This window comes from Neomonachus schauinslandi, chromosome 7, assembly GCF_002201575.2.
Source record: "Neomonachus schauinslandi chromosome 7, ASM220157v2, whole genome shotgun sequence".
In the NCBI taxonomy this organism is placed as follows: Eukaryota; Metazoa; Chordata; class Mammalia; order Carnivora; family Phocidae; genus Neomonachus; species Neomonachus schauinslandi.
Genome location: NC_058409.1, coordinates 46,825,329 through 46,842,068, shown reverse-complemented (window position 1 = coordinate 46,842,068; position 16,740 = coordinate 46,825,329). Strand labels below are relative to the sequence as shown.

Genomic DNA, 16,740 nt, shown 5'->3' with positions numbered 1-16,740 from the left:
GAATTTAGTGCCATTGTATTGCCTGTAAGGTGACTGTTACTGTATATTGTCTGTGTTCCTTTCTGGTCTATATTGCTTTTAGGCTCTCTCTTTGCTTAGAGGACCCCTTTCAAGATTTCCTGTAGGGCTGGTTTTGTGTTTACTGCAGTCAGTTTTATAACGCTAGTCTGTCAGTGCATGTGAAGAAAGCAGGGAAGTGCTGCATCACTATCGCTTGGCCTTCGCCACTATATCTAAGAATACTAGATGAAACAGCACAGTGCATAGGACATTTTGTTTGGAAATAAGTCCGTGACTCAGTATTAAACAAATGAGTCTCAGAGTTTAGATTTTGAATAATTCCATTTTCAAACCTAAATCATTGAAAGGAATGCTTCTTTGCAATGAGTGCTTTCTCTTACATAAGAATGGAATGTAGTTTTTGGAAAAGATTTTAAGAACCCATCCAGGTATTTCATCATTGTAAGGTAGTGCTATATTTTGCAGACCTTAAAATGGAACTTAACTATATGTTTTGGTCAATTTCTTCTGATAGCCATGCCTGGTCAAAAGTTATTAGGAAATTGAAGAGTTGAAAGTATCCACAGCAGAAAAGTGTACCAGTGTTACAGTAACAGATATTCAGCCAACCTCTCTGGTGTTGATCTTGCTCAGTCAGTCCTCCCTTATGAACATAGAGTAAGGGAATGACAATGTAAGCATTCAATTACTCATCCAAAAGCAGAACCTTGCTCTCCTTCAGGTACCTGGCTTTATGTAGACCCCCTAATATCATGTTTCTTAGTTCTTTTTCATCTGCCCTGAGGCCTTTATTATTCTTTCATGAAAAGGAAACAAAGCAAGTGCCCACTGATATTTTTCTATCCAAATTCACAATCCAGAGAACATTTTCTAATCATATTTTGGCTTTTCTGTCCCTTTTTAGAACTCCACAATTCTTAGACTCGCCTGTAAGTTTAGGGGCTCCTGCTGTATCTTTGATGGTCAAGATTTAGTAAAGATTGATTTGTTTAAAGGGTGCTGAGAGTTGAGAGTAGGCAATCAGGAACTCTTTTTCTTTTCCTCAGCCCCTCATTTCTTCACTTTGTATGGCAGCAAGATGTCTTAAAAAGCAGACCAGTTACATCTTTGTGATAAAGCAAATTCCTTGCATTATTTTTGTTTGTAGTTTTTCCTGAGGTTACTCAAGTTTGAAGGAAAATAAGGCAAAACCATAGCATGTAAGAGATGAGTTGATAGGATATAGAGTTAATGTGATACAAGATAAAAATGAGAAATTCAGGAGAAAGAAAGGGATGCAGGGAAAAGTTTGTTACAATTAACATAATGTTGAAAATGATGTTTAAAGATAAGATTTGAGAAGAATGAAATAAGCTGGTTCATACTTGGCCTAATTTGAAAAATCATAGTTTAAGTATAGTACAGCATGGATTAGATAACTTTCCAAGATTCTTTTCATCTGTAGAAATGTGGGACTGACAGCAGAGTAGTTTGTAGGAAAGGAAAGAATCAGAAATTTATACATGAAAAAGAAGGAAAAAGAGTAATGCGAGAATGGTTGGAATAAGAAACAACACGCACACAAAAGAAATTTAAAAAGGTAACATGTAGAAGAATAGTAAGTTTATGAAAATATGAAAGTAACTGAATTAATGCAATTTTCAACTTTCTTTTTAATGTCTCAAATGATTACCTTGAACTTATGCTGAACATTTTGTTATATACTGGTAACACAATGTAGAGCAAACACATACAATCAAGGTATGGAAAAGATTTATATTAATCAATTCTACATAGAAATGGAAATTCAGTATAGTTAAGGAAGTCTACCTTGAGTGGAAACTTAGGTCTTTTATTTTATTTTATTATTATTTTCTAAGATTTTATTTATTTTTTGGAGAGAGCACATGCAAATGAGCTAGGGTGGTGGGGGAGGAGTAGAAGGGGAAGGAGAGGGAGAAGCAGACTCTGTCCTGAGCAAGGAGCCTGAAACAGGGCTCGATCTCATGACCCATGAGAGCATGACCTGAGCTGAAATCAAAAGTCGGACACTTAACCAACTGAGCCACCCAGGTGCACCCCAGAAACTTAGGTCTTATAGATTTATCATTCCTGATTTTGATATTAATACAACTCGATTCTATAGTGTATAATTCCTGGCTGAAACTGGGTACTGTTTTTAATCCATGGCTGAAGTCTTCCTTCTGCTCACAATTATAATAACCTAGAGAAGAGAAATCTTTTAAAAGTATGTATCATGGTGGATATGGCCACATATAAATTATTTTTCTTATTACTATATCGCCTCTTCCCTCCATCAATCATGGGTTTTTATTGTTTCAAACTTGACCTAAGTTAATATGGTCAGACAAACTCTTAGGGTTTGGTGAGTAGTATTGTTATCAGTTATAATGAAGGGAAGTTTTAGATCAAATGCCACTAAGCATACAAATACTTACTCAACAAACAGGGAGTTACAAAATAGTTCATACTTCTGTTTTATAAGTTTGATTACATTCCAACTGTTATTTAGTATGCTTTGATAGCACTGCATGAGAAATGCATTCATATATAAAATATAAAAATGCACTCATATATAAAATATGAAATATAAAAATGTACTCATATATTAAATATAAACATATTTTAGGGAAAGAATTCTACTACCCTTATATTTGTCATCTGGCACCATAGTCCTTCAAAGCAGTAAGTGGACACACAACACAAATCTCAGATGCTTTACATAAGTGTACAACCTACAAAGTTTGCTGCATTCTTGTATGTGTTCATGAAGACCAGGGGAGTGTTTCTGAAATATTTTGACCAATCTACAGATTTGAAACATCACTAATTTTTTTTCTTCATTGAAAAACGTCTTTTTCAACATTTAATTAATATTCATGAAGCCTATTTTCAGTTATCTCTTGTGTTGATCGTTAGAGACAGGCAAAGCCAAAACACCTTCTGATTAAATGTTGGTTATACAGAAATGTATATAATAGAGTAAAAATCATTAATTTTTCAAAGATTTATTTATTCATTAGGGAGAGAGAGAGAGAGAGATGGGAGGGGCAGTGGGAGAGAGAGAGAATCTCAAGCAGACTCCCTGCCCAGCCTGGAGCCTTTTGTGGGGCTCAATCATAGGACTCTGCGATCATTGACCAGAGCTGAAATCAAGACTCGAATGCTTAACCAATGCTTAACCGACTGAGCCACCCAGGCACCCCTAACAGAGTAAAAATCATTATAATCTCCCCACTCTCCCATCTTTTCTTTAGACACCCACTGTTATCCTCCCAGATTTTTATCTGTATACAAAATCAATCTGTATACGCACTTATATAAACATTAAAAAAAAAAAAGACTGTCCTAGTATGCAAACTATGTTCTAAGTTTTTTTTTTTTTCCCTATAGAAAAATAATCTGGTTTGGTATTCAAGGCACTTAATAATCTATTCCCCCAACAGGAACTCTTTAAACTCATTTTTCGATATTTTATCCTATACATTCAGTGTTTCAGCCTCTCTGGACTTCTCATAGTTCCCTGCATATGCCATGCTCTTTCCAGATTCTGTTCCTTTGATTATTCCATTCTCTGCCTAGAATCCTTTTACTTTTCTATTTCATCTGGCCAAATATTTAAAATCTGTTTTGGATGTTATGTCCTATTGTGAATCTGTTTTTTAGTTTTCTATTGTGGATTTCCTCCTTCTGTATTTTCATAGTAATTTGCATATAACTTGACTATGGCAAAAGCCATCATCATGATGGCTATCAAGTATTGGCTCTATTGGGTGTAAGTTTAACTTTTTTTACACTTATTTAATCATCTTTCCACATCATATTGTAACTTATCTGCTTAAGTATCCTTTCCCAAAGAGACCACAATAACTTACCCAACTTTAGATTCTAGTATATGGCACTATACCTGGACATAATAGATGCTTAGTAAATCCATGTATGAAAGAATGAAAGTAAAAATGTTGCTTTTCAATACTTGGTATTAAAGGAAATACATAAATCATAATTGCTCTTGGTGAATATAGAATAGAGAAGGATACAGTGTGGATTAAATGCAAAAGCCACAAGGCAGTGGCATGTCTTTTTCTGATATAATATCTTACAGAGAATTCTATAGGCATGGTAGAGGATTGGGAAAAGCTGAAGAAAATGCAAATGGAATGATCTTAGTCTAAGATGCTTTAGCTTGCATTATTTGTTGATGACTTCAGCCTTTATGTAGGTGTTTTGGGCAGTCATGACAGAATGAAATAATATTCATCATGAGTGTAACATAGAAGGTGTATGTAAAATGAGAGCAATGAGCAGAGATGAGAAGGGACTGCTATGAGAGGGAAATACAAGTTGTATTTGTGATCTTCAAATTTTTTGCTTAATTTGCCTCCTAAAATAATTTGGCAAATTGACACACCACTTTGCACATTTTAAAGTTGCTATCAAAAATACTTTTTATTATAAGTTTAAATAGCTACAGAGACTGTAGTTAAAAATATATTATACATTGTATGTATGTTTTAAATAAATTTCCTTAAAACTTTGGAGTTGTCTATTTCACTGAATCATGAAAAATGTTCATCATATAATCCAATGGGCTAAATCAGCCCTCATTGCCAAACTACTTACCCTTGTCAGACTTGTCGATCAATAACAGAACTGACTTCATTTTTTAGATCAAATAAACGTGTTAATACACTACATGAAAACCATCTCACTTCTGAATTCTAATTGTGAGATAGCTATATAGATTGATTTGTAAGCAGTCAGAAAGACTGGCAGAGTCTTGCCAGGATAAAATAAGCGTCATCCCCTTTCATTTTTCTTGCTTTGTTCAAAAGGATTGACCCCAGGATCAATGCATTCTTGAATTATCTCTTTACATACATCCTGGAGACTTTTGTATTTATTTATTTATTTTTATTATTCTGTTATGTTAATCACCATACATTACATCATTGGTTTTTGATGTAGTGTTCCATGATTCATTATTTGCGCATAACACCCAGTGCTCCATGCAGAACGTGCCCTCTTTAATACCCATCACCAGGCTAACCCATCCTCCCACCCCTCTCCCCTCTAGAACCCTCAGTTTGTTTTTCAGAGTCCATTGTCTCTCATGGTTCGTCTACCCCTCCGATTTCCCCCCCTTCATTCTTCCCCTTCTCCTATCTTCTTCTTTTTTTTTTTTTTAACATATAATGTATTATTTGTTTCAGAGGTACAGATCTGTGATTCAGCAGTCTTGCACAATTCACAGTGCTCACCATAGCACATACCCTCCCCAGTGTCTATCACCCAGCCACCCCATCCCTCCCACCCCCCACCACTCCAGCAACCCTCAGTTTGTTTCCTGAGATTAAGAATTCCTCCTATCAGTGAAGTCATATGATACATGTCTTTCTCTGATTGACTTATTTCGCTAGCATAATACCCTCCAGTTCCATCCACGTCGTTGCAAATGGCAAGATTTCATTCTTTTTGATGGCTGCATAATATTCCATTGTGTATCTATACCATATCTTCTTTATCCATTCGTCTGTTGATGGACATCTTGGCTCTTTCCACAGTTTGGCTCTTGTGGACATTGCTGCTATAAACATTGGGGTGCACATACCCCTTTGGATCCCTACATTTCTATCTTTGGGGTAAATACCCAGTAGTGCAATTGCTGGATCATATGGTAGTTCTATTTTCAACTTTTTGAAGAACCTCCATACTGTTTTCCAGAGTGGCTGCACCAGCTTGCATTCCCACCAACAGTGTAGGAGGGTTCCCCTTTCTCCGCGTCCCCACCAACATCTGTCGTTTCCTGACTTGTTAACTTGAGCCATTCTGAATGGTGTGAGGTGATATCTCATTGAGGTTTTGATTTGGATTTCCCTGATGCCGAGCGATGTTAAGCACTTTTTCATGTGTCTGTTGGCCATTTGGATGTCCTCTTTGGAAAAATGTCTGTTCATGTCTTCTGCCCATTTCTTGATTGGATCATTTGTTCTTTGGGTGTTGACTTTAAGAAGTTCTTTATAGATTTTGGATACTAGCCCTTTATCTTGATATGTCATTTGCAAATATCTTCTCCCATTCTGTCGGTTGTCTTTTGGTTTTGTTGACTGTTTCTTTTTCTGTGCAAAAGCTTTTTATCTCGATGAAGTCCCAATAGTTCATTTTTTCCCTTGCTTCCCTTGCCTTTGGTGATGTTTCTAGGAAGAAGTTGCTGTGGCTGAGGTCGAAGAGGGTGCTGCCTGTGTTCTCCTTTAGGATGTTGATGGACTCCTGTCTCACATTGAGGTCTTTCAACCATTTGGAGTCTATTTTTGTGTGTGGTGTAAGGAAATGGTCCAGTTTCATTCTTCTGCATGTGGCTGTCCAATTTTCCCAACACCATTTGTTGAAGAGACTGTCTTTTTTCCATTGGACATTCTTTCCTGCTTTGTCGAAGATTAGTTGACCATAGAGTTGAGGGTCCATTTCTGGGCCCTCTGTTCTGTTCCATTGATCTATGTGTCTGTTTTTGTGCCAGTACCATGCTGTCTTGATGAGTACAGCTTTGTAATAGAGCTGGAAGTCCGGAATTGTGATGCCACCAGCTTTGTTTTTCTTTTTCAACATTCCTCTGGCTATGCGGGGTCTTTTCTGGTTCCATACAAATTTTAGGATTATTTGTTCCATTTCTGTGAAAAAAGTGGATGGTATTTTGATGGGGATTGCATTGAATGTATAGATTGCTCTAGGTAGCATTGACATCTTCACAATATTTGTTCTTCCAATCCATGAGCATGGAACATTTTTCCATTTCTTTGTGTCTTCCTCAATTTCTTTCATGAGTGTTTTATAGTTTTCTGAGTACAGATTCTTTGCCTCTTTGGTTAGATTTATTCCTAGGTATCTTATGGTTTTGGGTGCAATTATAAATGGGATCGACTCCTTAATCTCTCTTTCTTCTGTCTTGTTGTTGGTGTATAGGAATGCCACTGATTTCTGTGCATTGATTTTATATCCTGCCACTTTACTGAATTCCTGTATGAGTTCTGGCAGTTTTGGGGTGGAGTCTTTTGGGTTTTCCACATAAAGTATCATATCATCTGCAAAGAGTGAGAGTTTGACTTCTTCTTTGCCAATTTGGATGCCTTTGATTTCTTTTTGTTCTCTGATTGCTGTGGCTAGGACTTCTAATACTATGTTGAATAGCAGTGGTGAGAGTGGACATCCCTGCCGTGGTCCTGACCTTAGGGGGAAAGCTCTCAGTTTTTCCCCACTGAGAATGATATTCACTGTGGGTTTTTCATAGATGGCTTTTATGATATTGAGGTATGTACCCTCTATCCCTATACTCTGAAGCGTTTTGATCAAAAAGGATGCTGTACTTTGTAAAATGCTTTTTCTGCATCTATTGAGAGGATCATATGGTTGTTGTTCTTTCTTTTATTAATGTATTATATCACATTGATTGATTTGCAGATGTTGAACCAACCTTGCAGCCCAGGGATAAGCCCCACTTGGTCATGGTGAATAATCCTTTCAATTTACTGTTGAATCCTATTGGCTATTGGTATTTTGGTGAGAATTTTTGCATCCATGTTCATCAAGGATATTGGTCTGTAATTCTCCTTTTTGATGGGGTCTTTGTCTGGTTTTGGGATCAAGGTAATGCTGGCCTCATAAAACGAGTTTGGAAGTTTTCCTTCCATTTCTATTTTTTGGAACAGTTTCAGAAGAATAGGTATTAATTTTTCTTTAAATGTTTGGTAGAGTTCCCCTGGGAAGCCATCTGGCCCTGGGCTCTTGCTTTTTGGGAGATTTTTGATGACTGCTTCAATTTCCTTAGTGGTTATAGGCCTGTTCAGGTTTTCTGTTTCTTCCTGGTTCAGTTTTGGTAGTTGATACATCTCTAGGAATGCATCCATTCCTTCCAGATTATCTAATTTGCTGGCGTAGAGTTGCTCATAATATGTTCTTATAATTGTTTATATTTCTTTGGTGTTGGTTGTGATCTCTCCTCTTTCATTCATGATTTTGTTTATTTGGGTCATTTCTCTTTTCTTTTTGATAAGTCTGGCCAGGGGTTTATCAATCTTGTTAATTCTTTCAAAGAACCAGCTCCTAGTTTCATTGATCTGTTCTACTGTTTTTTTGGTTTCTATTTCATTGATTTCTGCTCTGATCTTTATTATTTCTCTTCTCCTGTTGGGTTTAGGCTTTATTTGCTGTTCTTTCTCCTGCTCCTTGAGGTGTAGGGTTAGGTTGTGTATTTGAGACCTTTCTTGTTTCTTGAGAAAGGCTTGTATTGCTATATACTTTCCTCTTAGGACCACCTTTGCTGTATCCCAAAATTTTTGAACAGTTGTGTTTTCATTTTCATTTGTTTCCATGAATTTTTAAAATTCTTCTTTAATTTCCTGGTTGACCCATTCATTCTTTAGTAGGATGCTCTTTAGCCTCCATGTATTTGAGTTCTTTCCGACTTTCCTCTTGTGATTGAGTTCTAGTTTCAAAGCACTGTGGTCTGAAAATAAGCAGGGAATGATCCCAATCTTTTGGTACCAGTTGAGACCTGATTTATGACCTAGGATGTGATCTATTCTGGAGACTGTTCCATGGGCACTAGAGAAGAATGTGTATTCTGTTGCTTTGGGATGGAATGTTCTGAATATATCTGTGAAGTCCATTTGGTCCAATGTGTCATTTAAAGTCTTTATTTCCTTGTTGATCTTTTGCTTAGATGATCTGTCCATTTCAGTGAGGGGGGTGTTAAAGTCCCCTACTATTATTGTATTGTTGTTGATGTGTTTCTTTGCTTTTGTTATTAATTGGCTTATATAGTTGGCTGCTCCCGTGTTAGGGGCATAGATATTTACAATTGTTAGATCTTCTTGTTGGATAGACCCTTTAAGTAGGATATAGTGTCCTTCCTCATCCCTTATTACAGTCTTTGGTTTAAAATCTAATTTGTCTGATACAAGGATTGCCACCCCAGCTTTCTTTTGGTGTCCATTAGCATGGTAAATGGTTTTCCACCCCCTCACTTTCGATCTGCGGGTGTCTTTGGGTCTAAAATGAGTCTCTTGCAGACAGCATATCGATGGGTCTTGTTTTTTTATCCTGTCTGATAGCCTGTGTCTTTTGATTGGGGCATTTAGCCCATTTACATTCAGGGTAACTATTGAAAGATATGAATTTAGTGCCATTGTATTGCCTGTAAGGTGACTGTCACTGTATATTGTCTGTGTTTCTTTCTGGTCTATGTTGCTTTTAGGCTCTCTCTTTGCTTAGAGGACCCCTTTCAATATTTCTTGTAGGGCTGGTTTTGTGTTTGCAAATTCCTTTAGTTTTTGTTTGTCCTGGAAGCTTTTTATCTCTCCTTCAATTTTCAATGACAGCCTAGCTGGATATAGTATTCTTGGCTGCATATTTTTCTCATTTAGTGCTCTGAATATATCATGCCAGTCCTTTCTGGCCTGCCAGGTCTCTGTGGGTAGGTCTGTTGCCAATCTAATGTTTCTACCACTGTAGGTTACAGATCTCTTCTCCCAAGCTGCTTTCAGGATTTTCTCTTTGTCTCTGAGACTCATAAGTTTTACTATTAGATGTCGGGCTGGTTGACCTATTTTTATTGATTTTGAGAGGGTTTCTCTGTGCCTCTCCTGGATTTTGATGCCTGTTTCCTTCCCCAAATTAGGGAAGTTCTCTGCTATAATTTGCTCCAATATACCTTCTGCTCCTCTCTCTCTTTCTTCTTCTTCTGGGATCCCAATTATTCTAATGTTGTTTCATCTTATGGTATCGCTTATCTCTCGAATTCTGCCCTCGTGATCCAGTAGTTGTTTATCTCTCTTTTCCTCAGCTTCTTTATTTTCCATCATTTGGTCTTCTATATCACTAATTCTCTCTTCTGCCTCATTTATTATAGCAGTTAGAGCCTCCATTTTTTATTGCACCTCATTAATAGCCTTTTTGATTTCGACTTGGTTAGATTTTAGTTCTTTTATTTCTCCCGAAAGGGTTTCTCTAATAACTTCCATGTTTTTTTTCAAGCCCAGCTAGTATCTTTAAAATCGTCATTCTGAACTCTAGTTCTGACATCATACTAATGTCCATATTGATTAGGTCGCTGGCAGTCGGTACTGCCTCTTGTTCTTTTTGTTGAGGTGATTTTTTCCATCTTGTCATTTTGTCCAGAGGAGAATAGATGAATGAGAGAACAAAATGCTAACAGGGTAACAACTTCCCCAGAAAATATATACTAAACAAATCAGAAAAGACCTGAAACTGGGGGAAAAGAAAGGGAAAGAAAGAAAAAAGAAAAAGAAAAATATAAAAACAAACAAAAACAAAACAAAACAAAAAAAACAGAATATGATCAAATATGATCAGGCTGGTGCATAGATCAGTGCCACACACTAGATTTTGGTGTATTTTGGTCTGTTAGAAGAAAGTGCCTCCCAAAATTTTTAAAAGAAAGAAAAACTTATATATGCACAAAAATAAGGGTTAATACGATGAAGGGATGGAATATGACTGTAAAGATGAAAATTATAAAAGATTTTATAAAAGGAGTTGATAAGAAGTTGGTTGAAAAAATAAAGAAGAGGATTTAAAAAAAAAAAAAGGAGAGAATGTGGTCAGGCAGGAGACTAGAACAAAGCCATACACTAGAGATTTAAGGTATATTATGATCTGTTAGAAGAAGCTGTATCCCAAAATTTTAAAGAGAGAACAACTTATATATATATATATATATATACCAAAAATAAGGGTAACTACTATGAAGGGATAGAATATGACTCTAAAAATGAAAAATAAAAAAGATTTTTTAAAAAAGGGATTGATAAGATGTTGGTTGAAAAAGGGAAAAAGAGAAATATAAAAAAAAAAAAATTAACTTTGAAAGACTAAAGAATCATGGTAAAAAAGCCATGAATTCTATGTGCAGTATTCCCCTAGCACTGGAGTTCTGCCATTCTCATTGATCAGTAAACTTGGTCTTGGCTGGCTGTTCTTGCTGATCTTCTGGGGGAGGAGCCTGTTGCCATGGTTTCCAAATGTCTTTGCCGGAGGCAGAATTACCCGTCCTTGCCGGTCAGGGCTAAGTAATCTGCTCGGGTTTGCTCTCAGGAGCTTTTGTTCCCTGCAAGCTTTCCATGCAGCTTTGGAGGATGAGAGTGAAAATGGTGGCCTGCCAATCTCTGCCCCGGCGGAGCCAAGAATTCGGGTCCCCACTCCTCAGTGTGCCCCCAGAGAAAAGCAATCAGTCACTCCCGTCTCCCCGGTCTCCGCTTGTTCAGTCCTGGAAGAGCAGTGGCCCGGCTGTGCTGCAGATCACGGTTTATGGCAACCCTGAGCTTAGAGCCCACTCCTCTGCTCCGTCTCTGCATCCGGCTTCCCCGCTCCTATACCTGGGAGCTCTGCCGCACTCAGGTACCCCGGTTCTTCCTGTGACCCCGAGGGTCCTGAGACCACACTGTCCCACGAGGGTTCCACCCCCCGCTCAGCCACTGGAGCGATGTCCCCCAGCAGAGCCGACTTCTAAATGTTCCGATTTTGTGCTCCGCGGCTCTATCACTTGCCAGAAGCAGCCGACGGAGGCCCCCACCCCCGCCGTCTATCTTCCCGAATATCACCTCGCATTCACTTCTCCACACGTCCTGCCTTCCAGAAAGTGCTCGCTTTTCTGTTCAGAGAGTTGTTGCTCTTCTTTTCTTCGATCTCCTGTTGAGTTCGTAGGTGTTCAGAATGGTTTGATCCCTATCTAGCTGAATTCCTGGGACCAGACGAAATCCAGGTCTCCTACTCCTCTGCCATCTTGCTCCCCATCCTGGAGACTTTTATGCCCAGGAGGCAATGCACCATAACAATGTTTGGGATGGGTGAGAAGTAAGCTTTCTTTTTTGTAAAGCAGAAACAGGGCAATTGTGAAAGGTAAAAGAGGAAAGGGAAGCTGGTGGCTTGCAGGTGCTTGCATTCTCAGGCAGATCAGTTTTAGGAAAAGACATATGTAGAAGTTGAGAATTTGGTTATAGATTCCGTTTAGACATTGGTATCTGCAGTACCCATGAAAAGTCTTTGTTTACATTTTCTTGAAGACTCCTGGGATGGGTTGTGTCTTCATAACATCATAGGCATTATACAGTATGATCACAAGATAAATTGATTTTGTGACACCCAGAATATATTTTCTGGTGCTTTGGTAAATATACCAAGTACCCTCTCTATCTCTTACATTCAAGAATGTACCAGATACTGAAATCCCATAGTTTACCAATTACAAGACAAGAGGAAGATGAGTATGTGAATGATAGAAGAGAGAGCTATGCAAGAGGAGAAATCCCTTTCCCCAAATGTAAAGTGTACAAGATGAAGAGTTCAAAACTCTAAAAATAGGCAAAAGGCATCTCCAGGGATTTTAATGAGTTCAATAGTACAGTGATATGCTGGATGTGGTATTTATTTTTTGAAAATACATTTTGATCTAGTGAACAAGAATGGGATTAATTATTAATCACTTCCCCCAGTAATATGGACTAACCATTTTATATACAAAGAACTTTTACAACTTGGATTTTCCTGTAGTTTGTGAAATTTTATATTTTACCTGAAAAGCTTTTCATTTCTAGCATAAAACATAGGCAAATAAAAATGGTCAGTCTTTTTAAATTTATTTTTTATTCTCACTTTAGAAATGGAATACTTTTGGTTTTAAAGATTAGTTTACAAGAATACTATTAAAAACTGCTTAAAATTGGATGTTCATATCAATATTGATTTAGCATTCTAAATGTAATATATTTTAAAATATGCAACATTACTTAAGGACTTCATCTTTTGTATTGAGTTGTAATGCAATATAGCATTAGAGTAAGTCCCGCCAACATTAGGAAAGCTCCTATTGAGCTATTTATTTAGCTGTTTGCAAATTCATGTAAAAATATCTGTATTTTAACTATGCTAAATTTCTGGTATACAAGTAGGAAAACTTTGTGATACCAATTTTATTCCCATTGCTGTATTGTGCTATTTTTTTTTTAAACAAGAATCTGTGATAGAGTTGAAGGAACGCCAGATAGTGCTTACAGCTCAGAAGTATAAAACATAATCTGTGGCTATAATAAGAAAAATATTCCAGCAGGTTCAAAGAGATTGGGAATAAAAAGCCACCCATTTGCTTTTTTGTAGAAGCAGTAGCAATCTGCAGACAAGCTATTCTAGCTTCAAAACAGTATGGTAGATGGTTTTATGGAACTTGCAATTACAGAAATCCACTTTAACCTTTCTTTCTTACTGGCAGGTGTCCCATTGGCTTACAGCCAGAGGCTGTGAGTGTAGTGCAGCCGGTGTGTCCCCCAGAGTGCTGAAAATGCCCACGCTCCAGCTGGCTGCTCATAACTGCACTGATTGTGGTCTGACAACCCAGAGCTCTAAGAAAGAAATGTGCTGAATATACGAAAATATTTTACAAATTTGATCAGATTACAAATTTCATCTCTCTTTTTTCTCCTCTATAGATATGATATCTGCACTTATAAAAATAAGCCCTGTGGAACATTGGGTAAGTTTTTTATAAAGGGAGGATAGTTCAGATTGTCTTTTTGGTCCAGTGGCTTTACTCTTTATCATTAATTTGGTCATTTTCCTTTCTGGCACATCTGAAATTACTCCTATAAATTGTTAAACCTGACCCATGTGGGTATGTCACTTAACTAGGAAACAAGTAGAATGATGATTAAAAACAACTTAGAAGATGATTCTAAATCTTCAAACAATCATGATGAATCAAAAGTTACCAGTCTGTAATGTATTTTCCAAAAATACCAAGGAATTTAAGAGCAAATAAAAGCACGCAGCATCTTCAAATATCAGGCTAGGAAAGGATAGGGGGAAAAGTCGGGGGATACTTAAAAGGGAGACATTGTGTTCTTAATGTACTTTGGTGCAATTTTGTGGAGCGGGTATATCCCCATAAATTAAGATATTGGAAATTTTCAGGACCTGAGCAACAATAAAAAAAAAATTGTGAAATATTACAACCAGCAGTAGAGAGGACAGGATTATCTTTCTTGTGCTTCCCAAATATTTGTTTTTTAAAAAGCATTTCTGCATATTCTAGAATTTAAAAAGTCACATTTTGTTGTAGAGTATAACTTCATTCTGGTTAAAAGTTAACTGCAAATACAAATGGGGGAAATGATAGCTTTCAAGTAGACTGAATTGTTAAGCAACTAGAGTTATTTTTAAGAAGGGGAGCTTTTTCTTCTAAGATAATTTTTTTAGTGTCATAGAGACTGATTACAGACTCAAAAGTTAAGCACCTGAAGGTGAATTTTCTAGTTTCTCTATAAGTCTCAATTTTCTTGCCTGTAAAGGAAAAATTATGAAATCTATTCCTATGCTCCTCATAAGAATTTTGGGAAGATCAAATTTAAGTAGAGGTGCGAGAAAAGGTGTTACCCAGTTTCCTGGGAGAATTCAGAAAGTCCTGTCTGTAGAGATTAAAATTTCTCTTGATTTTTATCTGCCTTTCCAGTCTTCTCCTATCCTATTTCCCTCAGGATTTAAGGCTAAAAAAGAAATCCCAATTAGCCAACGATCAGTATTTAGGGTAGAGAAGTTTGCTAGTTAAAAAACATAATGTAGAAAGAACTCTCTTTGCTGAGAGATCTCACATCAAAAAGATTTAGGTTTTTAGGTTAACAAAAGCAAAATAATCCATTGGAAAGGACCCTAAAGTGGAAACTGGAAACTAACAATTGGCTTTTTTTTTTTTTTTTTTTTTTTAAAGATTTTATTTATTTATTTGAGACAGAGAGAATGAGAGAGAGAGAGCACATGAGAGGGGGGAGGGTCAGAGGGAGAAGCAGGCTCCCCGCCGAGCAGGGAGCCCGATGCGGGACTCGATCCCGGGACTCCAGGATCATGACCTGAGCCGAAGGCAGTCACCCAACCAACTGAGCCACCCAGGCGCCCCTAACAACTGGCTTTGACTGTTTCAGTGCATTACCTTTTCCTCTTTATTTAGGTATTTATTCCTCAATTCCTTATCTATGAAGTAGGAGTAATATCTGCCCTTATGTAACAGGGATATTGTAAAAATCACTTAAAGGAAAAAAAATACAAAGGTGTTTAATAGAGAAGTACTGTAAAAATGCACTGGTATTATTATTTGTTGTAGAAATTATACTAACTTAACCTGTTATTGTTCAATATCTGAAAGCATTTACTAAGTGCTTGATCAATTTTAAATACAATTGACACTAAGCTTCAAAGGAGGTATAAGCTAGAGCTTGTATTTTTCCATTGTATATATATATATTCTGAGGAAATACATATGTATATATCTATATACATTCTATTCTGCTTTTTTTTTAAAGAGAAAGACGTTATATATTATTTATTTTTTTTATTCTTATGTTAATCCCCATACATTACATCATTAGTTTTAGATGAAGTGTTCCATGATTCATTGTTTGTGCATAACACCCAGTGCTCCATGCAGAACGTGCCCTCCTCAATACCCACCACCAGGCTAACCCATCCTCCCACCCCCTCCCCTCTAGAACCCTGTTTGTTTTTCAGAGTCCATCGTCTCTCATGGTTCGTCTACCCCTCCGATTTCCCCCGCTTCATTCTTCCCCTCCCGCTACCTTCTTCTTCTTCTTTTTTTTTTTCTTAACATTCTGTTCTGCTTTTTGAAGGTAGATTGTTTACACTGAGATGTGTTCTTCATTAGGACATTAGTAATAACACTGCCTATACTTATGTTGTTATTTTTACTCAAGTAGATTCGAGATATGCTTCTACCCAACATCTCTTTCTTTCCCAAATATGTATTCCAATTTTTATAGCTTATTAATTTCCAAAATCAATACATTAATACTTTGGTTCATGTCAATGCATTTTCAAGCTCAGTATAAATTATTTTCAAATTTTAAGCCATTATAAATTATCTTTTATACTATCTCATGGTGAAAACTAAATGACTGCATATGTATACATGTGTTGAGCTTCATATGTGAAAAATATATTATCAGTACAGAATGGTGGTCAGGGTTTTTCTTTTTGGGTGGTCATTCTGTCAACTTTCATGTTGGTTTTTATGCTAATACTTGCATATTCTCTTGCTTAGTAACTTTGATGACCAATTGTAACATGGCTAAGTAGATTTAAGGGTGCAAACTGTGGCCATCAAACTGAGGAAATCTAAATGACCCAAATAGTAATCAAACCCCTATTAACACAATCACACGTAAGAACTTTGACAGCCTCAATTTTATAGGAATATAGAAAGTTGTACGGGTTGTGAAAATAGATTAGCTCTATAGCTCTGTATTTTTAACGAATAGTTATTTCCCAAATATGTTCTTTCTGAAGTTGTTCTTTTAGTAGAACAACTAAGTTAATTTTATATCAGATAGAGAGGTAAATCTGTGCTTGCAAATACACCTTAGGGAGTCATTGAGAATTCTCAGTTAAAAATATTACCACATGGCATATACCAAACAGTCACAATAACAACAAACAAAAATCTAACCCATGGAATAATATATTTTGGGAAATATAAGAAATGTTAATTTAACAATAATTATTCTCAGTAATTGTTTTTTAACCAAATTTCATAAAGCTTAAAACAGAAACAGTATTCAAACAGTGTGGCTTTGTTCTTCCCATATCATGAATGATATTGAACTCAATAGCTTAGCCAGATAATCTACTGCAAACTTTTTTGGTATT

General features: G+C 36.7%; 1 protein-coding gene across 1 annotated transcript in view; it reads left to right on the top strand.

The window, feature by feature from the left end:
• Positions 1-16,740, top strand: part of ADAMTS6 (ADAM metallopeptidase with thrombospondin type 1 motif 6) — a 306,464-nt gene that overhangs the window by 112,263 nt on the left and 177,461 nt on the right. The window contains exon 7 of the mRNA XM_021702211.1: positions 13,518-13,561. Coding sequence (XP_021557886.1) covers positions 13,518-13,561 — 44 coding nt within the window. The remainder of the gene's footprint in view (positions 1-13,517; positions 13,562-16,740) is intronic.